Raw genomic sequence first — 27,813 nt, 5'->3', positions numbered from 1 at the left:
CGGGGTGGGGAGGTAACGGGACGGGCGCGACCATGGAGCGGTGAGGGAGCGGGGGTGGGGATCGGTCCGGGGGAGGCCTGGGGCCGCTGGCGTGTGCGCTGTCTCGGCCGCCCCCCCTTTCGCCGCCGCCGCCGCCCCGGGCATGTCGTCCAACTGCACCAGCACCACGGCGGTGGCGGTGGCGCCGCTGAGCGCCAGCAAGACCAAGACCAAGAAGAAGCATTTTGTGTGCCAGAAAGTGAAGCTATTCCGGGCCAGCGAGCCGATTCTCAGCGTCCTGATGTGGGGGGTGAACCACACGGTAACCAGCTCCCCGGCGCGCTCCCACGCCCCCCGCCGCCCCCGGCCTTCGCCCCGCGGGCCCTGCCGGCGACGCCTGCAACCCCTCGCCCAGCCACTTGCACGCCCACCCCGCCCTTGCACGCCGTCCCGGCCGGGTGTGCGCTCCCCGTGCGCCACGCGAGGCCTGGTGTCTCCGTGGAGCGCCGTGGCCGCCTCCCCTTCCCTCCAGCCCCTCTGGCTTCCTGCGTCGGGTGTGCTCGCTTCGGGCGGTCCCTGGAGCGCAGAGGGAAGGCCTGGGTGCGGGGCCATCGCCCCCATCCCCTCTCCCTCTCTTTGCGCCTCGCCCGGTGGGTTGCATGTGTCTCACCCGGGCTCCTTATAACCCGCTGCCAGCCCACTGTCTAGGTGACAGGGCAGGTGGCATTGGCCTGCCCGCCTGTGCCTCTATTTCTGGTCGTTTGGTTGGTGTGGCTCCTCAAAGTTTCCCGTCCTCCTGGCTATGGGAATCCTTCCTGGGTTTCCTTTTTTCCTACTTGAACAAGATGTGCCACCTGGAGAAGCACAGGCTTCCTTGAACCACAGACACTTGACCAGGGTCTTCCCGGGTTAGGGAGAAGAGAAGAGGTGAGGCCGGGTTTTAAGGACCGTTCATGGTAGAAATAATGCCTTCCTGCTTTCTCCGATGGCATAGGACCTATGCTGCTCATGTCCAAGCCTTTGACTTCTCATTTATTTCGCTTTCTATTGTATGGCCATGCAGGGTGTGGTAATGGGTGGTGATTGGGATGGAGAGGGGTCCCCTGGATCCTTGGGGTGCTTTGAGATGGTCCAACGCTCCCTGTCAGGAAGCTGGGGCCCAGCCCAGAGTTTAGCTGGAGGGCTTTGTTTATGTCCTGTGTGTTTAGGATCTATCTTTCTTCCTCTTCCAATGACTTGCCCCCTCTGCACTCTGACCATTTCATTGTGAGTCCCTAGGCCAGGAATGAGCAAAAGAAGTCAAAGGACCCGAAACAACCAGCTCCACCAAGTAAAAGTTTGCAATGAGGAGGAGGAAGCTAATGGCTTGCATTTCAGTTCTTTAGTCCCCCTGGCTTTTCTGAACACCTGAGATGGCCAATAGACTACATGATGATGGAGGGCCCCAGGGCCGGCAGGACTTTGCTTTGGTTTGGTAGATGGATAACCCATAGCCTGAGCCATGATTTTAGACCTTTACCTCTAATATAGAGAAGCACCTGTGTATGGCGAGGTCTTCCTTGGTTCTTGGGCTGGATGCTGTTTTCAGCACTGAGGTGAGGGCCCTGGCCACGGCAGGATTTAATGCCCAGACCCCTGGGAACTGCTTCTGGCCAATAGTCCAGCCGAGTTTGTTCCCCCTGCTTCGTGCTACCTCAGGGGTCATTTGACATCAAAATGGGAACCCCGTGTCACTGCCTAGAAGTCAGCCCTTGGTTTTGTCCCGCTGCCTGCCTCTCGCTAGAAAGCATCCTTTCTGTGCAGAGAGCTGGTCGAGATCTGAGCCAGGAGCGCTGTGGTCGCACCAGAAGATGCAGCTCGTGTGTCTGGCGCTGTGGGCTGTGCTGGCCAGTGGTGTGTCTCCTTTTCTTTGCCTCCTGTTCCTTGTCCTGTCTCTCAGCCGAGTGCCAGGGACAGCTGGGAATTATGGTCTTGTTAGAGAACCTGAGTGTCTGCTCCACTGTGTGCACCTGTGCAGGGGCGTGTGCGTGGTGCTTGGTTTTCTGAAAGGCAGGTAATCGGCTCAAGTGGGGGCATCAGGTGGAAGCCTCGGGCTGGCAGGTGGACAGGTGTATCTGTGATTCCTACTCAGTTGGACGCAGCGGTCACCCTCTTGCTAACTAACACTCAGAGAGTTTGTTTGAGGGCCAGCTGGGAAGGCGTTGACTGTAAGCAAGAGCCATGCCTCTGGGCATAATGAGCAGGCACCTCCGGGGAATGCTGGAGGCACCACAGCCCCGGACCGGCTGAGTGAGCTTCAGAGGTCACTTAGTCCCAAGTTTTGTTGCTTCAACTCAGCCTGTAATGCAGTGGTTCTCAACCTTGGCTGCACGTTAGAATCACCTGGGAATCTTTTTAAAATCCTGATTTCTGGGCCTCATCCTTCGGAAATTCTGTTTCTTTGTTATGGGGGGAGGCCACAACATTAGTAACAAAGAAACAGAATTTCCGGAGGATGAGGCCCAGAAATCAGGATTTTAAAAAGATTCCCAGGTGATTCTAATGTGCAGCCAAGGTTGAGAACCACTGGACTAGGATGAAGCCCATGAATTTGGTGGAGGAAGACTGTATAGGGAACAGGGAGAAAAATCAAGAGACTTTGGGTTTGTCAGGGAGAACTGAAGTTTTAATGGATGAGACACAGTTCAAAGGGTCTGGAATTACGGAAGAGGTAGCTTTTGAGAGGGGTGTGGAGACCAGAAGAGACAGACCTGACTTGGTAACATGTTGCTCATGTTAGGAACCAGGCGTTTGTGAAGCCTCACCCAGGTGATCAGAAGGAATAGGAGCAATTGATGGTAACTATGTTTTCCCACTTAGAAGTAACTATGTTTAACCATCAGCCTTGGTCTTCAAAGTGGCTGCACCATTTTACATTTCCACCAGCAGTGTGTGTCTGTGTGTGTGTGTGTGTGTGTGTGTGGTCCTTGCCAACACTTGTTACTGTCTGTCTTTTTTTATTGTAGCCATCCTAGTGGATGTGAAATGTTATCTCATTGTGATTTCAATTTGTTTCTTTTGTAACTAGTGAAGTTGAACATCTTTTCACGTGCTTATTGGTCATATTTTATTTTCATTGGAGAAATGTCTATTAAGATGCTTTGCAAAAAAAAAAGTCCCTTTGCCCATTGGAAAAAAAAACATTTTTGCATCTTTTAATTGGTTTATTGGTCTTTTTATTACTGAGTTGTAAGAGTACTTGATATATTCTGGATACAAGTTACTTATTAGATATATGATTTGCAAATATTTTATCCCATTCTTTGGGTTATCTTTTTCACTTTTTTGGTGTTTTCTTTTGAAGCTCAAGTTTTTAATTTTAATAAACTCAAACTTATCTGTTTTTTTTTTGATTGTTTGTGCTTTTGGTGCCATATCTAAGAAGACTTTGCCTAACCCAAGGTCATGAAGATTTTTTCCCTACATTTTCTCCTAAGAAAAACTCTTAAAAAAAACTCTTATAGTTTTAGCTCTTATATTTAGGTTTGTAATCTATTTTGCATTAATTTTTATGTATGGTGTGAGGAACAGATTCATTATTTTTTTTTAGTCTTATTTATTTATTTATTATTTTTTTTTATTGATTTCAGAGAGGAAGGGAGAGGGATAGAGAGAATGAAACATCAATGAGAGAGGAATCATTGATTGGCTGCCTCCCAAATGCCCCCTATTGGGGGGGAATCGAGCCGGTAACCCAGGCATGTGCCCTTGGCCTGAATTGAACCTGGGACTCTTCAGTCCACAGGCTGACACTCTATCCACTGAGCCAAACCAGCCAGGGCCAGATTCATTCTTTTTTTTTTTTTTTTAAATATATTTTATTGATTTTTTTACAGAGAGGAAGGGAGAGGGAGAGGGATAGCGAGTTAGAAACATCGATGAGAGAGAAACATCGATTCAGCTGCCTCTTGCACGCCCCCTACTGGGGACGTGCCCGCAACCCAGGTACATGCCCTTGACCGGAATCGAACCTGGGACCCTTGAGTCCGCAGGCCGACACTCTATCCGCTGAGCCAAACCAGCTAGGGCCAGATTCATTCTTAAGTTTGCTCATTCCTCTCCCAGATTTCACTCCCATTCTGTCCATGCATTTTATTTGCTCAGTGTAGACCCAGAACCTACTTTTCCTGCCTTTTTCTCTTGACCTGTTTCTTTAAAAATCTTAGGAAATACTTCTGCTCTAGTGAGGCCTTTGGATGAATTTGTCCTTTAGCAGGCTTTCCAACCTCATAGAGAACAGTGGGATTCAATAGGAGAAGAAAAGCCAAGGTATAAAAACAAGGAATAAACTCAGGGGTGAATTTGTTGGCCGCTGTGGCTCTCTGGAGTTCTTGCCTTTCCCTCGCTGGAGTTCCAGGCCTTGCTGGGGCTCTTGGTCTTGAGAGTGTGGTTCCCAATACGTCATGTTTTCGGATGGTGGCAGGTAACAAATGTTTGTTAGTGGTAGCCAGCCCATAGCTGAGTCACCCTCGGAACCCTGGGACGTGTCGGGAATCCTGTATGCCCAGCCCACACCTCCTGGGTAGCAGTTCCAATGAAGGTCACACAGGGAAGTGGAGGTTTCTGGGATCAGCAGTTCATCAGACTGGAACTGGTGGCTGAATTTTCATCTCCAGTCGGATCAGCATAGAGTGAACTCTGCTTTTAAGTTGTTCCTCATTCAGCTTGGTTAACCTCCTCTGTATTTATGCTAATGGCTCATGGAGTTAATCATGTGGATAATCCAAAACCACTTCTATGAAAAGAGATACAACAAACTTACCATCCTCACATGTTATATTTAGTGTGGCGTTCGAATGTGTTAGCCTTCCACAGTGCACTTCTGCTGAAGGTGCAAGAGGTCGGTCCAGAAATGTGCAGATAGTGAAGGAAGGGCGCATCTTCCTGTAACGTTGCTTTGGTCATGACCTTTCATGCTTCAAGACGTTCAGTCACTCCCCTTTGCCGACCAAATAAAGTTGATTCTCTCCCTGGCATTTAAGATTCTTTACAGTCTGGTCATAGCCTCAATAACTAATGTTAATCTTCTTTCCCATCCTCTGGACCATGACCCCTGGCATGGTCACATCAGCTTTGCTGTATCTTTTTGTCATCCTAATGTTAGCCATCCTTCGATCCCCTTTTTCTAGCCATCCATCCCTCCACCCAGCGTCTGTTGTGCAACCACTATGTGCCAGTCAGAATAATGGGTAAGATAGTCTCTTCTTTTGTAGGGGCTCACAGCCTAGTGGAGAAATTAAACATGTAAACAAATAATTACCAAAGTGAATGTGACACTTAGAATATGAAGATGCACAGAGGAATGAGCAACTAAATCAACCTGGGGGAGCAAGGAAGCTCTTGCAGGGCAAGTGTCACTTAGCCAGATCTTAGATGACTCTCTAGCTTTAGTCCTTCTTCTACTCTTGCTGCCACAGTCTATCACCTAAACTATGGTAATGGCCCTATAAGTGATCGTACTGCTTATTGTTTTTGCCCTTTCCAGTCCTTACTTGATTTTGATTCCAGAATTACCTTTCTGTATCAGCCATCTGATCATGTGAATTGCCAGACTTGAACCTGAGAGGACTCCCCATTGCCTGCGTAGTTGAGTCCAAATTTATCATCTAGTGGACAAGCCTAAGTTCAAATCCAGGCTCTCCCCTGATTGTTGGTATAGCTTTTGAGTAGTAATTTTTCTCTCTTGTGTTTCATTTTCCCTAAAATGAGCACAACACTTTTCCTGAAGATTATTAGGAAAGGAAAACACTACCTTAGTCGAGGTAGCTGTCCATGAGAAGGATTGTACAACACAGTATGAAGAACCCAGGTGTTGGCACCAGACAGGCCTGGGAGCAAATCCTGAGTCTACACATATATCTGTGTGACCTTGAGCAAGGTACCTTGAACCTCTTTTGCAAAATCAAATTAATGCCTTATGTAACTATTAAGTATAGAAATAATAGCAGAGACAGAATATAAATGACATTATGACATATAATATACAATAATATAGAGCACTTACAGGCATTCAATAAATAGAAGCAGATGTTATTTATTAACTGATAATATGCTAGACCATTCACCTAGCTTTCCTGTATTATCTCTCTACTTTTTAAAAAAATAATATATTTTTTAAAATATTTTTATCGATTTCAGAGAGGAAGGGAGAGGGGGAGAGAGAAAGTCAATGATGAGAGAGAATCACTGATTGGCTGCCTCTTGCACACCCCCTACTGGGGGTCAAGTCCAGCACCCAGGCATGTGCCCTGACTGGGAATCGAATCTTGACCTGGTTCATAGGTCGACGCTCAACCACTGAGCCACCTTGGCTGGACACAACTCTGAGCCTTGGTTCCGACTGTTCTCACAGCCTGGAATTCCCTTCCTCTCATTTTTTTGAGATCTACCAGTCTAGACCTTTCTTATGTATATTTCTCTGTGACTTCCTCTAGCAACCAACTCTCTCTCTCTTCAGTCAGAATCAATCACTTTTTTTTTTTAAATCCTCACCTGTGAATATTTTTTCCATTGATTTTTAGAGAGAGTGGGAAGGAAGGAGGAAGGGAAAGAGACAGAGAAACATCAATTCGAGAGAGACACATCAATTAGTTGCCTCCCACACGCCCCCCAACAGGGGCCGGGGATTGAACCTGCAACCCAGGTACGTGCCATTGACTGGGAATCAAACCGGAGACTCTGGTTCTCAGGCCGATGCTCTAACCACTGAGAACCCGGACTAGGGCAGAATCAATCTTTTCTTTTTTAAAATATATTTTTATTGATTTCAGTGAGGAAGGGAGAGGGAGAGAGAGAGAGAGATAGAAACATCAATGATGAGAGAGAATCATTGATCGGCTGCCTTCTGCACACCCCACCCTGGGGATCAAACCTGCAACCTGGGCATGTGCCCTGACTGGGAATGGAACTGTGACCTCCTGGTTCATAGGTCGATGCTCAGCCACTGAGCTACGTCAGCCGGACGAATCAATCATTTCTTAATCTGTTTTTCCATCTCCCTTTATAGCATCCTCACATTGTATTAGTTACTTGTCTGTCTTCCCAGCTAAACAGAGACACGTCTTACCACTTTTTGTGTCCCCAGCTTCTGGCACAGTACTGGCCTGTAGTAAGGCCCTCAATACATTGAGTAGAAAAGTAAACTGAAGAGAAAGAAGTTTGGCAGAGTCTGAGCCAGATCAGGAAAGGCCTTAGAGGGGAAGGAGTTAAAACGGCCCTGAGGTGGATGCGCCATGGGAGATGTTTAAGCTGGGGTGTAACATGATCTTGTAGATGCTTCCAGTGTCAAGTGCTCTTGGCAATAGCAGGAGGGGCATGAGGTGCCCTGTTTCCAGCCTGATGTGTGAGGTGAGGAGCCTGACTGCCCATACCAACCTGCCCTCCTCTGAACACCAGCTGCTCCTGATGCCCGTCCCTTCGTTCTCACTGGCTTGTCCACTACTTGACTTCCACTTCCACTGAGCATGGGTTTGTCTCGTCTCCCTGATAAGAGGCTCAGCCGCCTACTTTGGTGTGCACAGTGTTCCCCCCCCACTGCGTGGCCCCTCTTCCCTAACATACATGAAGCATGTAGTAGGTATTTCAGTACGTGCTTGTTCAGTTGAAATTGAATAGGACTCTGGGGATAAAAAATTTAGCACAACTAAAATAAAGAGGTACAGCTAATCCCTAGAGTGAATCATCCACATGTGGTCCAGGGGGAACGAGGGGGGCATCTACATAGTTCAGATGTATGGATTGTTGACCAATATATTATCTCAGAAATCTCCCACTCTTAGGTTGTGTGGTCAAGAATCGAGATGGAATGAGAGCCAAAAACTAACCAGCTTCACAACCATTCAAACTGCGCTGCGCTAAGAGTCACCGAGAGGATTAGTGGTTAGAGCATTCCTGAATAGCGCCTGTTAGAATAGTTCCTCCTGGCTGAGGGGCCATTGGTCCCTCTCCAGCAAATGTTTTAGTCTTTTCTAGTTCTCCAGTATCAAGCCCTGGCCTCGGCACCGAGCTTGGACACGAGACCAACCCAGAACCAATTCGTAGCACATGCTAGAACATTCTGGTGTAAAACCGTCCTCTTTGAGCCAGTGGTACGTTCTTTCGAGCATGATGATATGAGCTAGGAAAGGCAGAATTGCTAAGAGCATGAACTTCTTCTTCAACTCTCAGAGCCAAGCTTACCGTGCCAGGAAAAAGGAAGTGGGACGGCCACCATGAATTGTTTCTGTTGGCAGAAAAGCAAGGAAGTGGAACGGCTTCCTCCGTAGGCACACACTTAGCAGTCAGGGTCCCTGTGCGCACCCTGGGAGTGGCAGCTGGTGTGGCTTTGTGTGTGTGTGAGTGTGTGTGTGTGTGTGTGTGTGTGTGTGAGTGTGCGTGTGTGTGTGTGTGTGTGTGTTCGCGGCCCTTTAGCCGATGGCAGGCCTCGCAGAGCTGGATGCTGGAAATGTTAAGTGTAGTTTGATGAGTTTCCACAGACGTACATCTACCCATGTAATCATCGCTCCAAACGACATAGAGAACATTCCTGTCGCCTCAGAATCACACCTCTCAGCTTCCTTTACAATTAGCTCCCGCCCAAGCCAACCCAGGCCACCTCTGAGTAGATTTCTCCCACCGTGGATTCCTGTTCTAGAACGTCATATCGACGGAATCATACAGTCTATCCTCCTGTGTCTGTGCTAGTCAGTTTCCCCCAGCAGTTTATCGTTTCTCTGCCCCACTGCCAGTTCCCACCACCCTGCGGTCCCTCCTCCTCCCCACACACTCTGCCTTTCTTAATTTCCCCACGTGTCAATTGGCTATTTCACCAACTCAGGAAGGTATTCACCAGCCCGGTTACTGCATTAACTTGATCTTCCTCTCTCTTCAGATATTTCTAAATAAAAATGGTTTGGAACATAAAAGGGGCAGCAAATTAAATGCCATTTCCCCCCATTTATGGTTCTGGAGGAGGCCTAATGGCTCTAGGTTCTTCCCTGGTTGCCACATGGGGCCTCATTGACATAATAGGGTTTGCAAGGGAAGTATCTGGGAGACCCAGGCTATGCTCTCCCTCCCCCCCATCCATTAAGTCGGGACTGAGGTTTCCGCTGTAAATCCTGAATGCATTAGTGGCAACTGAGTTGAGGGTCAAATGTCAAATACTCTGCTGTGATGGGAGAGGACATCTGTGGCTAATTAGCCCACTAATTGGCAAACTGGGAATGGGGCAGTGAAGGATTCGCCCTCAGTTCTGCACCAATGGGAAGCCAGCTCCCTGTCCCGGCTGCAGCTCCCTCAAGGGGGATGAAAGACGAGGAGAAGGAATGTTTGCAGTGGGGGCAAAGCACCCCCCCATCTCCCCCCCCCCCCCCCCCCCCGTTATCATAAGGCAGGACACAGCTTTAAGAACCGGCCCTGCTCTAATCAGGAGAGTAAAGTGAGACAGTGGCCAGCTATCTCTACCTCTTCTGCTCACTGTAAATTGAATCCTTTACTTTGGAGATGAGTTATATTCCTGCCCAGTTCTTTTCCTGCCCTAGCTGATTTCTCTCTCTCTCTCTCTCTCTCTCTCTCTCTCTCTCTCTCTTTTTCTTTGAGAGAGGAGAAAAAGAGAGAGTGAGTGTGTGTGTGTGTGTGTGTGGGCGGTGGGGGGTGGAGACATTTTCCACTTATTTATGCATTCATTGGTTGATTCCTGTATGTGCCCTGACTGGGGATTGAACCCAAAACCTTGGCATATCGGGAAAATGCTCTAAACTACTGAGCTACCTGGCCAGGGCCTAAGCTGATTTCTTGAGTGACCCACAATTTGTATGAAGGTGTTCAAAGGCCTCAATATTCACATAGGTTGGGTGACATTTATTCATTGATCCGTTATTGCATTTGACAAATATTTATATAGTACCTGCTATATGCACATCCTGGGACCAAGTACTACAGAGCCCCTAAAGATCAGTTAGATGATATTTGCTTACAAAGATCAATACTACGGTCTTGCCTAGGTTATAGTCTAGCAGACGTATGAGGTTTATAAGCATTAACTACAAATGAGGGAGGCTGTGAGATGGCCAAAAGATGGACACACCAGGAACTCTAACATGGGAAAGAACATTTATGGTCTAGAGCAGGGGTGGGCAAACTTTTTGACTCGAGGGCCACAATGGGTTCTTAAACTGGACCGGAGGGCCGGAACAAAAGCATGGATGGAGTGTTTGTGTGAACTAATATAAATTCAAAGTAAACATCATTACATAAAAGGGTACGGTCTTTTTTTTTTTTTAGTTTTATTCATTTCAAACGGGCCGGATCCGGCCCGCGGGCTGTAGTTTGCCCACGGCTGGTCTAGAATCATGGAAAGATTTATGGAAGAGGTGCCTTTTGAGCTGGACCCTATCAGGTGGGGAAAATTTCAGTAGATGGAGATGAGGTTGGGAAGAGAAGAGCAGAAATAAAGACAAGGAGGGAATCCTTGGACATGTTTTTTTGGTGAGATGGTGGCATCCACATTGTAGCATATTGTCTGTCTGAGGCAGGAGTCCTCCGAGCTGCGGACCTCACTTTTCCTTTGCTTTGCAGATCAATGAGTTGAGCAATGTCCCTGTTCCTGTCATGCTGATGCCAGATGACTTCAAGGCGTACAGCAAGATCAAGGTGGATAATCATCTCTTCAATAAGTAAGTTGCCTGTTGAGTGGACTCAAGTTTTGTGGGCAATCCTTTCCCTTAAAGCAAAGAACTTCTGAAACCTTGTGTATGGCAGGGCAAGCTAGCACCTGGCAGGGTGTAATAGCGACACCTGGATGACAGAGCTGAAAAACTGGCTGGAAAAATGGATTCATTATGGACCTCTCTCCCAGTTGTCTTGTCATCTCATCCTTTATCAGCTACCTCCAGTATCCCTCAGGGCATGTGGCTCTGCCCAGCGTGATTCATCCAGGGCCAGTTTGAGAAGTGAGCTGCTCAGGAGCTGAGGTATCTCGTATGAGGCTGACAGTAGTGGCCCTATCTTGATCTTAGTCTGAGGCAAGAAGCTGCCTGCCACGATTCTGGCCTGGGATGCACCCAAGCTCTTTTCTCTCCAACTGTGTGTGATCAACAGGCTGAGCATGGTGCCCGAGGGCGCTATCCAAAGTAATTCTTCCCATTTTTGTTCCTTGTGGCTTCTTGGATTAACATTAGGGCCTGAAAGTTGTCTCAGGCTTTGTTGAAGCAGCCATCTCACCTGGCACAGATTGGGGTCTTCTCTAAGCCAGTGGTCGGCAAACTGCGGCTCACGAGCCACATGCGGCTCTTTGGCCCCTTGAGTGTGGCTCTTCCTAAGCCTTAGGAGTACCCTAGTTAAGTTAATAACAGTGTACCTACCTATATAGTTTAAGTTTAAAAAATGTGGCTCTCAAAAGACATTTCAGTCGTTGTACTGTTGATATTTGGCTCTGTTGACTAATGAGTTTGCCAACCACTGCTCTAAGCCCTTTGGAGACCTTGCTTTTTATCCTACTACTAGAGGTCTGGTGCATGAAATTCATACACTAGTAGGGTCCCTAGGCCTGGCCAGCTATCAGGGGCCTTCCTTCATTCCGCACTGCCCCCTGGTGGTCAGCACATGTCATAGCAAGCAATCGAATTCCTGGTCTCTGGGTCAAACTCCTGAGGGGACAATTTGCGTATTGGGCTTTTATTTATATAGATGGGTCATCTCAGAAACTGTTTTCTGCTCACACTCTCTTCCTTTCTGCATTTGAATCCTGGTTTCACTCTCCATTGTTCCACAGTCCTCACCACCTCACCAGCGGGGCTCTGTCACCCCACCAGCCTCAGACTGTTAGCTGGGAGGAGAGGCTTGATTTGAAAATGTCCCTTAGTGACCTCTTTCTGCCGTAGTAATAACATCATCTTATTCTAGAAGCTGGGGGCATACAGGAGGCAGCCGATGGATGTTGATGTTTTTCTCTCATCAATGTTTCTGTCTCTCTCTTGCTCTCCCTTCCTCTCTCTCAAAAAAACAACAACAACACGATAAAAATATATTTTAAAAATAAATAAATAAATAAAATCACATGCACAAAATCACCTAGAGTTTTTGTTAAAAATGAAGCTTTCTGGCCCTGGCCGTTGTGGCTCAGTTAGTTGCAGCATTGTCCTGTACACCGAAAGGTCAGGGCACATAACTAGGTTTTGGGTTTGATTCCCAGTTGGGGTGCAAACAGGAGGTAACCGATCAAGGTTTCTCTCACTTCGATGTTTCTCTCTCGCTCCCCCTTTCCCTTTATCTTTAAAATTAGTGAGGACATATCCTTGGCTGAGGATTAAATGTTTAAATTTTTAAAAATGCCCTACCTGGTTTGGCTCAGTGGATAGAACATCGGCCTGCAGACTGAAGGGTCCCAGGTTTGATTCCAGTCAAGGGCACATGCCTGGGTTGCAGGCTCAATCCCAATGGGGGGCGTGCAGGAGGCCGCTGATCAATGATTCTCTATCATTATTGATGTTTCTATCTCTCCCTCTCCCTGTCTGAAATTAATAAAAAATATATATATATTTTTTTTAAATATATTTTATTGATTTTTTTACAGAGAGGAAGGGAGAGGGATAGAGAGTCAGAAACATCGATGAGAGAGAAACACCGATCAGCTGCTTCCTGCACACCTCCCACTGGGGATGTGCCCGCAACCAAGGTACATGCCCTTGACCGGAATCGAACCCGGGACCCTTCAGTCCACAGGCCAACGCTCTATCCACTAAGCCAAACCGGTCAGGGCAAAAAAATATATTTTAAAAAATAAATTTTAAAAAAAGAAGCTTTCCAGGCTCACCTCCTGAATTTATGGAGGCTAGACTTACATTTTAAGCACTACAGATGGTTCAGATCCCGGTGATCCATGGACCACACGCTGAGAGTTCTGATGTGAGAATTAAGATAAGCAAGATGTTCACAAAGACCTGCCTCTGCTTTTCCCCAGGGAGAACCTCCCCAGCCGCTTCAAGTTTAAGGAGTACTGCCCCATGGTGTTTCGAAATCTTCGGGAAAGATTTGGGATTGACGATCAGGATTACCAGGTACAGGTGTCTTCGCAAAATCGGAAGGATTATCGAGCGGAGTGGGGCCAGGAAGCCACAGGACAAGTCGAACAAAAGTGTCTACTGTTCGTGGGCTGTGCCTCCGGTCATGCCTCGCTCCAGCCCAGGCTGTCTTCTTTCCGTGCTGGTGGCTCTTGGAGGGGGAGGGCCTTCGAAGTGCTTCCTGTGATACCTCACAGGCTAGGACCCTCTTCTTGCCTCTTAAAGCACATAAGACAGATTAGAAAAGGGGGACTTTACGGGCAGTGTGATCTCTTGCCAGGTCGGACTGCCCCCTCCTAAACTTGCCCCCTGTCCTGATGTTGGGAGGGGGCAGGGCATGGCAGGAAACTGCCCCCTTCAGGGGGTGGTCGTGTCACGGAGGACTTGGTCCTGTTGGGAGGAATGAATCCCGATACCAGGGACATCTGAGTGTAACTTACAGTCTGTGGCTTCTGTCACTTCCCCACCTAGCACCTTCCTGGACCTTCCTCCCTCGGTAGACAGCCTTTGGTGGAGAATCTTCCCCTTCACTTTTGTAGCAGGAAGACATTCAGCTGACTGTCCATTGTCTGGGGGAAAAGGAGTGTACAGCCTAGGGAAATCTAAAATGGATGCCCCAGTCTTTTAAAACACTAAGTCCTCCACTCCATGCCCATCCCACCTTCCCCAGCGTAGTTCAGGACAAGCAGATGCGTGAGCCTCCCTCCCCTCTCTCCTCCACGCTGCAAGGCCTCCTGCAAAGATGTGTGTCCTGAAGGGGAGGGTGAGAGGATGTGAGAGGAGGAGATGCCAGGGGCTTGGGCGAGCAGGAAGGTCTAAGAGGTACTGGGAGGTCCCTCCAGCCCCCTCGGTTAGGAGCAAATCTGAAAGGAAATCATGACCGATTGGAGCCTGAGACTTTCTGAAAACTTCTTGCCATAGTTGCAACCCAGGTCACCTGCTCAGACCACTTCCGTCCACTGTGGCTCCTTCCCCTCCCCTTGGCCATCTAACCACATCCTCTCCGTGTCTGCATTTTTTCTCTAATAGCCTCGTGGGCAAATGATTGTGCTCACAAGTGAAATAGGGCAGGGAGGATGGTGTTCAATGAGGGACTCTGTCCTCTGGGACTGCCAATGGTTTAGAGTCAGAAATGCTGCCTGAGAAAGAGGCAGGGATGCAGCTAGTCTTCCCACCGGGCTTGAGGCCTCTCCATCTTCCTGGTGGAGGACCAGGCTGGGAGAGCGAGGCCCTCAGTCACGTAGGGCTGGGGACACCCTGTTTTGGGGCGTGCTCCTCTAGTTTAGAGAGCCCCTCACCACTTCAGACTTTAGTGGTTCTCCCTTCTCATGAGGAGGCTTGAGGTGAAGGTATAGAGTTGGGTCCCAGGTAAGAGACGAGAAAAGGCTGAGAGAGGAGGCGTTTCTGTGAGCAGATCTGTGTTTTCCTGGCATTTCCCCCCCTGCCTTGCCTCCCAAAGGTCTTTCCCAGTGTCTGCTTGGTGAACACATCCCCTTGGGTTGCCTCACCTTCCCCGACTCCTCTTGAGGCTCCCACAGCTCTCTGATCCTAATGGGATGGGGCCTCGAGGAGGAGCAGGACAGACCAGAAACGCCCCGCCCTGCGCAGATAAGCAGGAGTGTGAGGCGAAGGGAGAGGTGTTGGGCAGAGAGGTGGGACCAGCGCCCTGCGTAGGGAAGGGTTTCCTAGTTGCAGGGCACACACAGGGAAGAGAGACCACTGCCTATCGTTCATTTATGCGAGGCCTCTCCAATATTTCCCGAGCTTTGTTTTTGTCATCCTAAGAGACCGGGAAAATCCCTTCGCTCTGCCTCCTGGTGTTCCAGGTGAGGAAATGCAGGCGTAGAGAAGTTACGTGGGTCACATCACATGCAAGTGGCAAGATTAGAACCCAGGTCCCTACCGTCGGGGGTAGCTGTCTGGGATCAGAAAGAAAGGAAGTATTTCACAGTAAATCCTCTTCCCGTCCCAGTCAAAGATGGGGACCAGCTCTCGTCACTCTTGAGGAAGACTTTTGGGAGAGATGTGACCTTCCCATGAGTAAAAGGGCGAGTAAGGTCCCATCTGTCTCCGTGTCATTGGCCTCAGAGCAACGGCCCATAACAGGAGACTCAGTCAGAGTCCTGCTCCCCTCCCAAGACCAGCTCGCTTTTCTCTCGGTCCCTCAGAACTCAGTGACGCGCAGCGCCCCCATCAACAGTGACAGCCAGGGCCGGTGTGGCACGCGCTTCCTCACCACCTATGACCGGCGCTTCGTCATCAAGACCGTTTCCAGTGAGGATGTGGCAGAGATGCACAACATCTTAAAGAAGTACCACCAGGTATGGTGAGTCCCGAGCCTGGACCGCAGGGTGGGTTGGGAGAGGGAGCGAGCCCTGGGGAGCTTCTTGGAGAGACGGGTCCCCTGGTGATGGAGCTGCTTCCTGACAGCCAGGCACGTGGCCCTCCTGGACCCGTGTCTGTGAGGAGAAGTTTAAAGGGAAGGACAAAGGCATGTTCCTGACTCTGTCCCAGCTGAACAGCTGCTTCTTTTTTTGTTTGTTTGTTTTCTTTATTGATTAAGGTATTACGTATGTGTCCTCATCCCTCTTTTGCCCCCCCACCCCACCCCCCGCTCATGCCCTCACCCCCCTGGTGTCTGTGTCCATTGGTTATGCTTATATGCATGCATTCAAGTCCTTTGGTCGATCTCTGCTGCTTCTTGCCAGAGTTGGGAAGTTTTCACACTCATTTCTTCTGAAAGAGGTCCCGTCGGCCCAGCAGGGTTGCTTTTCTTCCCATTCCTCCTCCCCACTCCTCTGGAGCCGGTCCCTGAGAGAAGCGGGCAGTGCGGCGGCATGATCTGAGTGCCTGCCCCCAGCCTGCCTGCGTCTTCGGGGAAAGCTGGCTGCTCTCTGGGGCACCTGAGAAGTGGTGACAGGGACGTCTAGTCTTTGGGGAATTACAGCCAGAAACCCTGGGGCCGGGCCGGGTGAGAGCGTGTGGTCGGGAGCATTCTGTTTTCCCAGAAGCCGGATCACAGCCGGCCTCTGCAGCCTCTCTGCCCTGTGGCTTCCCCATTTCAGGCCGCAGAGGAGATGCCGCCTAGACTGGTGATTTTCCTACAGAGGAACCCCAGCAATAGGAAACCACAGGGCTCTGCACTGCCTGCTCAGCCTCTCGCTCTGTTATGCCAGTTGAGGGTGGGGGTGGCTGCTGCCTGTTGTAAGTCTGAGGAACCCCGTGACTTCACATAACCCAGTTTACAGTCCCAGGCAGGGAGCGTTTTAGCCTGGGGAGAGCCCCGTCCATCCTGGCACCTTCCTACGCTCCTTAGCCTTCCTGCCTTCCTTTCTAGTTCATAGTGGAGTGTCACGGCAACACCCTTTTGCCACAGTTCCTGGGCATGTACCGCCTGACCGTGGATGGTGTGGAAACCTACATGGTGGTCACCAGGAACGTGTTCAGCCATCGGCTCACTGTACACCGCAAGTATGACCTCAAGGTAAAGGGCTCTGCGTTTCCCAGCTCTGTGGCTGCTCTCCCCCCGGGGCTCGGAAGGGCCCTGATTCCAACTACCACATAATGGGAAAGCCAGAACATCTGCGGCATGGACAGGCAGCTCTGGAGTTGATTATGTCTAGTTCTTGTGGGCCAAAGGCTGTGTGACGTCCAGGTGACAGTGACAGGAGGTTACTTAAGCCCCCACTGTACCACATCTATGTAACAACTAGAGGTGGGGTCCCTTGGCCTGGTCAGCGGGGATCCGGCCAAAATCGGCTCTCCGACATCCCCCGAGGAGTCCCGGATTGTGAGAGGGCGGTTCTCGGGTGACGCACCCCGGAATCGGGCTCCCTCCTCTCTGGTTCCGGGTGCATCACCCAAGAACCGCAGCTGCCAAGTGACTGCAGCTCAGCAGCTCCTGCATTGAGCATCTGCCCCCTGGTGGTCAGTGCACGTCATAGCTACTGGCCGGTTGGCCAGTCGGCTGGCTGGTTAGGCTTTTATATATATAGACTGATGCTCTGTGACTCCTGGCAGTGGGATGGGACAGGCTGTTCTAGATGCACACACACTGGCATCGCATCTGCCCAGGCCCTGTGGACAAGTGCTTTTCTAGGCACTGAAGAGAGCACACTTTGCCTGCGAACCACAGCGCTCGCTGTGCTGACACCTCACTTCCTGACTTCACCAGTTGCCTTGCACCATTGTCCCCCTGCTGCAGCGGCACTGGTTTCCGGTCCATCCCTGCAGAGTTTGTGCTCCCCTCCTCCCCGAGATCCCACGCAGGCTGCCTGAATTATTTCCCTCCCTGCCCTTTGTCTACCTCCACCTTCCCCCATCTAATTACTTCCTACACGCCCTCTGAGCTCAGCGCAGGTATCACTTGTTCCCCGAAGCAGGCCTTGGCCACCGTCCCTCTCCAGTCCAGGCCCCTCCCTGTGCTTCGGGCTCTCAGAGTATCCTGTGTCCTCTCCTGGACCACTCAGCACCATTGTGGTTAATGGATTAATTCATGTGTAGCTACTGCTTAGTGCCTGTCTCCCCTGTTGGAAGGGAAGTTCCTCACGGGCAGGCACTGAGGCCCCTGGCACAGTCCTGTTTCCTGAGCAGGACGTGGGCGTGGTCAGAGCTCTGTGAACCGTCTGTGACAGAGGAAGTGAACCAGTTGCTGCCTCCTGGCCCCTCTAGGGATCTAACCAGCCTACTTCCGTCCACCTGCTGCCTCTCCCCAAAGACAGGGGCATGTTTTCAACGGAATTTGCCTCAGCTGGACTTTCCTGATGCCTCTTATCCTTTCAGGGTTCTACTGTTGCCAGAGAAGCGAGTGACAAGGAGAAGGTATGCTGGGGCCGGTGCTGGTCAAGCGTAGAAAGGGTTGGCTTGGAATGCGAAACACCTATTGGCCATCCTGTCCCTTCCTCCATCACAGTCCCTAGTCCACTTCCCAGACGTGCAGTCTGCCAGAGCTCTAAGCACCTGCCTAGCCTCAGCCTCAGCCTCCGCTCAGCCTCGCCTTGGTCTCCAGCCTTTTAACTTGGCCCTTGCTGGGCTCTTCATCGTCCTGGAGGGCTGGCGGTGTCCATGTCATGGTCCATCCTGAATCAGTGGGTGGCTGCCTGACCCCTGCGGTAGGCCAGGCTCGGCAGGAAGGCATGCTGTGGTCAGTCCTCGTTGCTGGGCAGATGCCACGCAGTTGCCATCCCTGTCTGCCCGAAGCCTGGGACTGCAGCCTCCTGTGCTGAGCCGTTGATGTGGCAGGTTGACCGTCTGTGCGGTGTAGACCCTTCCCCTTTCTGTGCCATGGCCCCCAGCAGGGGTCCGGGGGTGAATGAATCGGCTGCTCAGCTAACACTGTGGCTGTCCCCCCAGGCCAAGGACTTGCCGACGTTTAAAGACAACGACTTCCTCAACGAAGGGCAGAAGCTGCGGGTGGGCGAGGAGAGCAAGAAGAACTTCCTGGAGAAGCTGAAGCGGGACGTGGAGGTACGAGCAGCTCGTTCCCCCCTGTTTGAGCAGGGCCTCTGGTCCCCAGAGCAGGTGCCTCTTTAAGAAAAATTGAATTCATTGCTTTCCAAGAGTGTAGACAGAAGGAGGAGTGGGGATTTGAGCAGGTGGGTAGTTACTTGCACCTAAAGCCAGTGCAAATGAACATTCCATTTGGGGACACAATTTGTGCCAGTAGAACCATGGTAACTTAGTGTGGAATGCTTTCCCTCATCTGCTCCAACACCTTCTTCAAACTCCTTCAGAATTCCTTCCTGCCCTAACCGGTTTGGCTCAGTGGATAGAGCGTAGGCCTGCGGGCTGAAAGGTCCCAGGTTCGATTTCGGTCAAGGGCATGTACCTTGGTTACGGGCACATCCCCAGTGGGAGGTGTGCAGGAGGCAGCTGATTGATGTTTCTCTCTCATCGATGTTTCTGGCTCTCTATCCCTCTCTCTTCCTCTCTGTAAAAAATCAATAAAATATATTTTTAAAAAAAGAATTCCTTCCTGGTGGTTCCCATAGTGGAGGGGGCAACCAGCCATCGGAGCAACAGGAAGCCAGCCCGTGAGATCCACCAACCACGCCTGTGACTGGCTCTGATTCTCCACTTACCTAGTAACCTGATTAGGATGGCACTTCTTGTGGTGAAGCTCTGAGGACATGTGCTCAATAGTGACTGCGATATCTGGACCGCCTGATAACCCAGTCTCCTTCTACTTAAATAAATTGGGAGCCTGCTCATTAAAACCAAACCCTATAAACTTTTAAAAAGTTGTTTTGTTTTACTTTTTTATTATGGTAAAATATGCATAACATAAAATTTATCATCTTAACCTTTTTAAAAAAATATATTTTATTGATTTTTTACAGAGAGGAAAGGAATGGGAGAGGGATAGAGAGTTAGAAACATTGATGAGAGAGAAACATTGATCAGCTGCCTCCTGCACACTCCCTACTAGGGATGTGCCCACAACCAAGGTACATGCCCCTTGACCGGAATTGAACTTGGGACCCTTCAGTCCGCAGGCCGATGCTCTATCCACTGAGCCAAACCGGCTAGGGCTTAACCATTTTTAAGTGTACATTTCAGTGCCATTAAGTGCATTCACATTGTTGTTCAGCCATCACCATCCATCTCCAGAACTTTTTTTTCTTCCCAAACGAAAACTCTATACCCATTAAACATTATTTCCCATTTCCCTTTCTCCCTAATCCCAGTCACCATTCTTTCTGGCTCTATGAAATTGACTCCTCTAGAAGCTCGTGTACATGTGGACTCATGCAGTACTTGCTCTTTATTCATGTGTCAGAATGGCCTTCCTTCCGAAGGCTGAGGATCTCTGTTTCTAACTCTGTATCCCTCTCCCTCTCCCTTCCTTTCTGTAAAAAATCAATAAAATATATTTAAAAAAAAAAAGATTCTCCAGAGAAACAGAACCAGTAGAGTGTAAATAGATAGACAGATTGATTGACGGATGAAAGATGTTTATTATAAGGAATTGGCTCACGTGATTACAGAGCCCGACAAGTCCCAACACCCACAGTTGGCAGGTCGGGCCCCAGGAGAGCTGCGGGTGTTGTTTTAGCCTGGAGGCCGGAGGCTCGGGCCCAGAGGAGTGGATGTTTCAGTCCACGTCTGGAGAGAGGAGAAACGCTGTCCCAGCTGAGAGGCAGGCAGAGGAAGTTCCCTGTTACTCGTTGGAGGATCCGCCGTTTAGTTCTGTTCAGGCCTCAGACCCACCCCCCGTAGGGAAGGCAATCCCCTTTACTCACTTTACCGACTCAAATGTCAGTTCATCCATAAGCTCCTTACAGACACACTCAGATCAAATGTGTGGGCACCTGGTGGCCCAGTCAGGTTGACACGTGGTATTAACCATCACACTTGGGTTGTTCCATTGTGACTAATGCTGCTGTGAACGTGAGTTTAATAGACTTCTTTTGCTGGGAAGCTTTTCCTTAATCATTCCCTGCTATGTTTGTGCCTTTATTCTGATGTTCAGTTGGTTCAGTCTTTCTCCTCCCTTTTCTGCTTTTCTCCTTACTCTGCTTCTAAGAATTTTTAAAGGCAGTTTACAGAATTCATTTGTTTTCACTTACATGTTGCTTGATGAATGTTCTCAAGTGGATGGGAGGGGGTGTGGTTCAGGGACTCTCTCTCTTCCGGGATCCGGGATCCCGGCCCCTTCTCCCTAGGCCTGGGGCAGGCTTTGTCCAGGTGCTTGGAATGGTGCCCCCGCCGTTCTCCATCGAGGGGAGTTTGCTGATCTCTGTCGCCAGGGCTTCCTTTGCTTTCAGTTTTCTGGGCCTGTGTTCAGAGCCTCTCTGGTCCTATTCTCATTCTCCTCCTCGTTCCACAGTCACAGTGGTCAGTTCGAGAGTTTCCAGGTGCTGCGGGCTCAGTTTGTGACCGTGGTAGAGTGCCTGGCACGTGGCTGCTGGTGGCTGCTGGCTGGTTCATGGAGGATTTGGACCAGCGACTCTGGTCTCACTATTAGCCAGACTGGAATGCTGCTGACCATTTCCATCCTGTATTATTCCCACACTTTGTTCTTCTCCGAGACCTGGAGTCCTACATCAGGAGTCCTGAGACACCGTCTGCTCACAACACTCATTATATAGATGGGAGTCTGAGAATCGGCAAGGGGAAGCCACAGTGCAAGGGGAGGGCGCCAGCATCCTCCCCCTGCACCACAGCCCTTCTGACCTTGAGGGGAGAGTTCAGAATGTGGGTTGGCTCTGTCATTCTTATATCGTGTTTCCTTTTATTTTTCTCCCCATTTTTACCCTGAGTAGAAAGAAGTTGAATTGCATATTTTTTTCAAACTTTGCCTATTACCCCGTGGAAGTACATTTTACCTTGCAACTCAAAACACACACACACACATATACATACACACAATGAAATACTATCTATCTTTACTTCATGTTATATACTCTATTTTTCACTATATTTTAAATTTTTTTTAATCCATTTTATAGATAGCAGAATGGAGATAGAGGGGAGGGAGAGAGAGAGAGCAGCATTGATTTGTGTTCCACTTATTCGTGCATTCATTAGTTGTTTCTTGTACTCTGCCTGAGGAGCGAGCCCACAACCTTGACGTATCAGGATGATCCTCTAACCAACTAAGATACCTGGCCAGAGCCTTTTTTTCTACTTTATAATATTTAATAATAATTTTAAAAGTCCTAGTCTCGGCCCACTAAATTGGATTTAGGACTCAATGGACTGAGATTCATGATTTGAAAGACACTGCTATGTGGCGTCCATCTAGCCTCTTCCATGCAGATCCCATGATGCGCAGCACCCCATGGTGTCTTTCCGCACACTGGCCGTGGCCTCTTGGTCCCAGACCGCAGGGCTGTTCCCTCTTCCTGCAGCGCTCCTTCTACCTTTCCTTCCACAGCCTCTGCCTGCCTGACTCTTCTTCACCCTCCAGGCTCAGCTCAGCCCTTTCCCAGGGAGGCCCCCTCTCCGCTGCTGTGGACCCTGCAACTCCATGCCCTTGTGGAATGACTGTCTTCCCCACTGAGCACAGACTCTGATGTCTCATTCTCTATTGTGTTTCCAAATTGGAGAGTTGAGTTGAAAGGAACACCTTGTCTCCCCTTTCCAGATGCCCCTGAGATGCCCTGTATAACTTCTTCTGTCTTCCTTCCCCTAGTTCCTGGCCCAGCTGAAGATCATGGACTACAGTCTGCTGGTGGGCATCCACGATGTGGACCGGGCAGAGCAGGAGGAGATGGAGGTGGAGGAGCGGGCAGAGGACGAGGAGTGTGAGAATGACGGGGTGGGCAACCTGCTCTGCTCCTACGGCACACCCCCGGACAGCCCCGGCAACCTCCTCAGCTTTCCTCGGTTCTTCGGTCCTGGGGAATTCGATCCCTCTGTTGATGTTTATGCCATGAAAAGCCATGAAAGTAAGTGGGAGCCTGTGCCTGCCCTGCCCACGGCTGGCTTTCATCCTTCCCGCCTGGGCCCATTGTTTTGCTGTCCCTGTGGGTCTCTGGGTTTCCACCTCATTAATTAATAGCTGACTTGGGCCTCTTTCTGCCTCCAGGCTCCCACACTGAGTCATCACCAGTAACTTTGTCTTCTGGGCCCTGGGGTTCTTCTCCATTAGGCCTTTCTTATCCTCTCTGCTTGTCCTGGATATTTGAGGCATAGTTCTTTGACTCATGGGATGGACAAAACTTTATAAATACTCTCATGTCAACCCCACAGGGAGCTGTGAAGACCAAATAAGATAAGAGCTATGAGGTCCTGGCCAGTGTGGCTCAGTTGGTTGGACGGTGGTCTCATACACCAGAAGGTGGAGGGTTCGATTCCCAGTCAGGCAGCTGATCGATGTTTCTCTCTCACATTGATGTTTGTCTCTCTCCTGAACTCTCTCTGGAATCAATAATAATAATTTTAAAAAGCGATGAAAGCTTCTGAGGATTCCATTAACCATTTTTTTTCTCAGATCCAAAATGATAGGGATTGATGTGGATCTCCTGTCTGAAGGTTTTTGGACCCACCTCTTCCTCCTTGCTTGTTTCCCCTCCAGGTTCCCCCAAGAAGGAGGTCTATTTCATGGCCATCATTGATATCCTCACACCATATGACGCTAAGAAGAAAGCTGCACATGCAGCCAAAACAGTGAAACACGGGGTGAGTTCTCCGTCTCCAGCCAGGCCCAGTGGGTGGGCCCTGACTCTCAGGCCTCCTGCTTTAAGGAGACACTCCCCCGCCCCCTCTCCCAGGGCAGGGAACAGGAAGAGCAGCCTGCCTGGTTGCCTGGTGTTCACTCTCTGCCGTCTATATCCACCCCTGGGTAATATGCCAACTTGTTTTTCCCTTTGTTCTCTGCCCTCGGGACTCTGAGCCCACTGGTGCCTCTTCCGAGGGCTGTGGGCATGCGGTGCACCTTGCTGACTGCCAGTAATAGCTTTGTTTACATGTCCACACTGCGCCCCAGAGGCCCATTTCCCCATAGACTTCAAGCTACTCTTCTCCAAACAGCGGCTCCCACAGGGATCAGGAGTCTCTCTGCTGCCTCCCCACCACTGGCCTCGACTTTAGTGGGTGCGTCCCTGGGGTTGGGAATCAGAGGAGGGGGCCAGGGCAATTCTGAGACATAGCTGCCACCTCTCCAGTCCAAGGGGTTGTATTCAGCTCTAGTGCTGATCCAGAGGCTCCTGAACACCCAGGCCTGTCCCAGGTGCAGCCTGCTGAAGAGGGCCAAGGAGCTGGACCTGAATCAATCTCTGTATTACAGGCGGGGGCCGAGATCTCGACTGTGAACCCTGAGCAGTACTCCAAGCGCTTCAACGAGTTCATGTCCAACATCCTGACGTAGTGACCTTCTGCCGTCAGCCACAGCCAGAGAATGAGATATGGGGTTGGGGATCGGAAGGGGGAGAGGGTGTATTTGGGCTCGATGGAGGGGTGGGAGCAGAGTGGGGGGCCGGGAGGGCTTTAGCAGTGAGACTGCAGCCTGTGACACTGAAAGGTTCTCGGGAGGGGGATGTGCTGTGTGCTCATGCTCACAGGATGTAGCCTCACCTCCTTCTTACCTTTGATGCCCCCACCCCATTTGACCCAGGTTAAAAAGGGGTTTCCTTTTTGTTACCTTGTAGCCTTTTAAAATACCTTGGGGCTAGAGGTGACTGTGGGTTGATTTGGGTTTTTCTGAAATGTCATTGCCCTAGGTTTGCTATTTATAATGATGATGTCATCACCCTATCCACCCTCCCTTCCCTGCCCTAGTCCCTTCAATGACAGGCACCCTGCAGACCCTGCCAAGGGTCCTCTCAGAGCCAAGTGCTCTGACACCAGAGGAGAGGTCAGACGCCTCATCCCTCTTGGATTAACTTTTAATTTTATGAAGTATTGTGCACAGCCTCCTTCACCTTTCCTCCTCGGATCCAAGTGATGCCTCCACATAAACGCTGTCCTCCTGAAGGAACACTCCAGACCAACACCGGTCATTTTGGATCAGAATCAAAGACCTCGGAGGGGAGTGAGTTGGTCCTCCTGGCTGGCGAGGGCGGGGGTTGCTGCTGGGCTCTGACTGCTGGTTCTCAGAGCACCCGGGCTCGTCGCTCAGCCGCTGGGCTCTCTGGGCCCCTGGAGTTCAGATGTCTTCTCGATAAAGCCTGCCTCCCACTTGGTCAAGAGGAACAAGAAAGGACCTTTGCGCTTAAATGGTTTTCTTCCCCTTGGAGAAACCCCAGACGCTGATGAGTATCACATGAGGGCCCGTGCCCTCCATCCACTTACTTCCTTTTGACCTTTTCCCAGGCACCCTCACTGTAGGTGAGCTTTCAGCTGGGGGCACACCTCCAGGTGCCGGGGTGCTTCTTGCTGAGATTCCTCCTTGGGTCCCAGGGCTGCCATGCAGGTGACCTGACTCCCCGTGCCTGTGTTTGTCCCTGGATGTCACGGCCAGCAGGGAGTGACGCCTCCCACCGTGGATGTGGCGCCCAAGCCTGATCGTTTCTGGATCGCTTGAGGATGTGACCGCGGAATCCAGTGCGGAGGCTGGAGGTGGGATTGGATTTGGATCCATCTTCGGTGCCCCATCTAGATTTTAACAGATCTGCCACCTACAGGCGTCCCGAGGAATGGCATCCTCGGCCTCCTTCAGGATCTCCACCCGCCTTCTGAGCCTTGCTATCCAGGCCTCAGAATCGAGCTGTGTCATTCTGTGGTGACATCAGAGCCGTCTGGTCTGGCTAGGGGAGAACACAGCCCTGTGCTGGAGGAGGTACATTCCCACACCTTCTCAACCCCTCATCAGGAACGGGATTTAGGATGAGAGATGTTAAAACATGTAGGTAACCCCACAGATTCGAAGGAAGTTTGTGGAAGCATTTTGAATGAATGGATTGGTTTCCTATGGTTCCTTCCACACTTGGCCAAGCTCAGCCTCTGGAGCAGGAACCATCACCGTCTCTGCCCTGCCTGCAGCATTTAGGTCAGGAGGGAGTGGAGACAGCATTCTTGGACTCCTCTGGGGCCGGGGACCCCTCTGGAAGCAGCAGATGGGTCAGACAACTGCCCGGGCCCCAGGAAGGGGCCATAGGTAACTCTAAACATCAGCAGTAAGACCATGAAGGGACTCGAGGAAGGACTTGAAACCCAATGGCACGTGGAAAAAAACTGACTTAGGAAGGGATCATAGGAATAAGGTTTGGACTTGATTTCCCCACCTTCTAATCAAGAATAGAAATTTGGATCTGCTCATAGGCCCAGCATCTCCAAAGGTTGGCAGGCTGTCTCCCAGCAGCCTCCGTAGCCTCGGGCTCCCACTGGCTCCCTGCATTTGGTCTGATCATGTTGCCATGATGTGTATGAATCATGTAATAATCCTATCAGTGAAAGATGAGCTACCAAGTATGACTTGTTTAACATTGAGTTTTTGTGATTTTGTGCGGTTTATTTTTTGTATATTGTTTACATTTTGAGAGGTAGCATCCTATTGCAAATGCTCTTTTGTGTTTCTGACAGTGTTGTTGATTGGGTCGGAACATTTAAGGTGTGGTTTGGTGAATTGTAGATTTTTTTTTTAAAGGTCATTCTGTGCTATTTTCAAAACCTTGGGTTTGGCCCTCTAATTCTTTTGGCATTCAAATGTTTAAAAGCTATTTATCTTGGTTTATGCAAGTTTTCTTTCTCTTCTTTTTATAATGATGAAGATATATTTGGTTTGCAGTCTGAATGTAGAGAAAGTGAACTGATCCCCAAGCTTTTGTCTGTCCCCACTTTTCTTCCCCAAATCCCACCGTTCCCCTCTGAGCAGAAGGCATCTGGGGGGGATGTAACCACCCTCAACCTCACTCTTTGGAGCTTTGAAACTCACCTGCCTTACGGCATCCTAGAGTAGTTTTGGGCCTCCCAAGAGCAAAGGTGGAAGAATAGGACATGGCTGACTGGGTGAGGCCTGGAGGGCAGGACTTGTATCCCAGTCTCCCATCCTGCACCTGTTCTGAACCTCTACAGCTAAGAGACTAGTCTCCAGGTTTCCCAGCCAAAGCGAGGGGTTGTCTGAAAGCTCCACTGAGACTACTAGATGAAGACCTCTGGCCCTTGTTCCTGAACCACTGAGTCTTACCCTCCCGGTGGGCGCTCCTCCCCATGCCCCGCAGGGGGAGTAGCGGGAGGGTTGGGAAGCCCGCAGGTCCAGGAGCACAGCTGAAGCAGTGCTCCATCGATCCTCATCTTGCTCAGGAGCTACTGGCCTGTGGCTATTCTCAGAGGCACTCCCCAAGTTCCCATCACAGGCAGCTCTTCCTGCTTCACTTGTTCCTCTTGCCTGTGCGTTAGGCCTCAAGCAGGCCCCCTGGGAGTACTCAGGCCTGGGGACTGCAGACTCCTGCCCGAGCGCTTTCCCTTCTTCACAGACTGCCAGGATGTGCCCTGGGGAGGTGAACCAAAGACCCAGGACTTTTCTCAGTAGCCAGTTCCACCCCCTAGTCGTCTTTTTACCAGTTCAAGTTGGGAGGAAGACCAGCACTCCCCAGCATTCGAGCTACTAGAAGGTTAGGGGCTGGGAGTGTTTCAACAACCCTTAGAGCTCTGGCTTCCCTCAGCACAGGGACCTCACCTCTTTCTGTCAGAAATGTGTGGAGGGGGAGTCCACTCTAAGCACAGGAATCAAAGGGAAAACATTCAAGTAACTGCCCCTCAATGTACCAGCCATCTGCACGGTCTGGAGGGGCAGGGACATGGCCCTCCCCTCCCTGAGATGCGCCACTCATGAGGGTGCCTCCAAAGGGAAGAGACTGGCTTTCCCAGCGGGTTGTGCTGAGATCCTCGGAGGCTGGAGAGGAATCTTCTGGAGGAGCCCCTTCCTCTTGCTCAGGAGGAAGTAGGAACCAACCACCTTTGGGGGAAGGCCTGGTGCTGCTCAGCACACCCAAGCACCAGGTCAGGTCATTGTAATAAAAAATGTGAATTAAGTATAGATTCAATTTCGGGGGGAGGAGGATAAACTATCACCCCACCATATGTGTGTGACCTCCATTTCCCACTGCGATTTCCATTTTTTAAATAGGAATTTTCAGCCCCTTGTGCTTGTCTAATGTCTGCTCGGAACAGTTCGAGACCCTGTTACTGTTTTAAAATGCATGCGTGTTACGATGAATCTTCAACCCAAGGAAAATAAAACTTAAAAAGCTTTGTGTACACATCTGTCATGTGTGAGTCCTTCAGAAATGAGCCTTTCATTCCTTTTTTTCAAAATTAAAAGGTTGTGGTCCCAGTGTCAGAGGCTGCTTGGGCTAAATTAATGTATGGC

At 50.2% G+C, this 27,813-nt stretch overlaps 1 protein-coding gene across 1 annotated transcript; it reads left to right on the top strand.

The window, feature by feature from the left end:
* The first annotated feature begins 70 nt into the window (after nucleotides 1–70).
* On the top strand, nucleotides 71–27,701 carry PIP4K2B (phosphatidylinositol-5-phosphate 4-kinase type 2 beta). Its single transcript, XM_006100759.3, has 10 exons — nucleotides 71–301; nucleotides 10,576–10,673; nucleotides 12,959–13,055; nucleotides 15,227–15,379; nucleotides 16,396–16,542; nucleotides 17,841–17,879; nucleotides 18,411–18,524; nucleotides 22,195–22,450; nucleotides 23,080–23,183; nucleotides 23,791–27,701. Exons 1-10 carry the CDS (start codon nucleotides 143–145, stop codon nucleotides 23,869–23,871), a joined length of 1,248 nt encoding a protein of 415 aa, XP_006100821.1. The 5' UTR covers nucleotides 71–142; the 3' UTR covers nucleotides 23,872–27,701.
* The last annotated feature ends 112 nt before the right edge of the window (nucleotides 27,702–27,813 follow it).

This window comes from Myotis lucifugus, unplaced genomic scaffold (assembly GCF_000147115.1).
Source record: "Myotis lucifugus unplaced genomic scaffold, Myoluc2.0 scaffold_329, whole genome shotgun sequence".
Taxonomy (NCBI): Eukaryota; Metazoa; Chordata; class Mammalia; order Chiroptera; family Vespertilionidae; genus Myotis; species Myotis lucifugus.
Note: the sequence above shows the minus strand (reverse complement) of the source record. Positions and strands in the feature narration are given on the sequence as shown.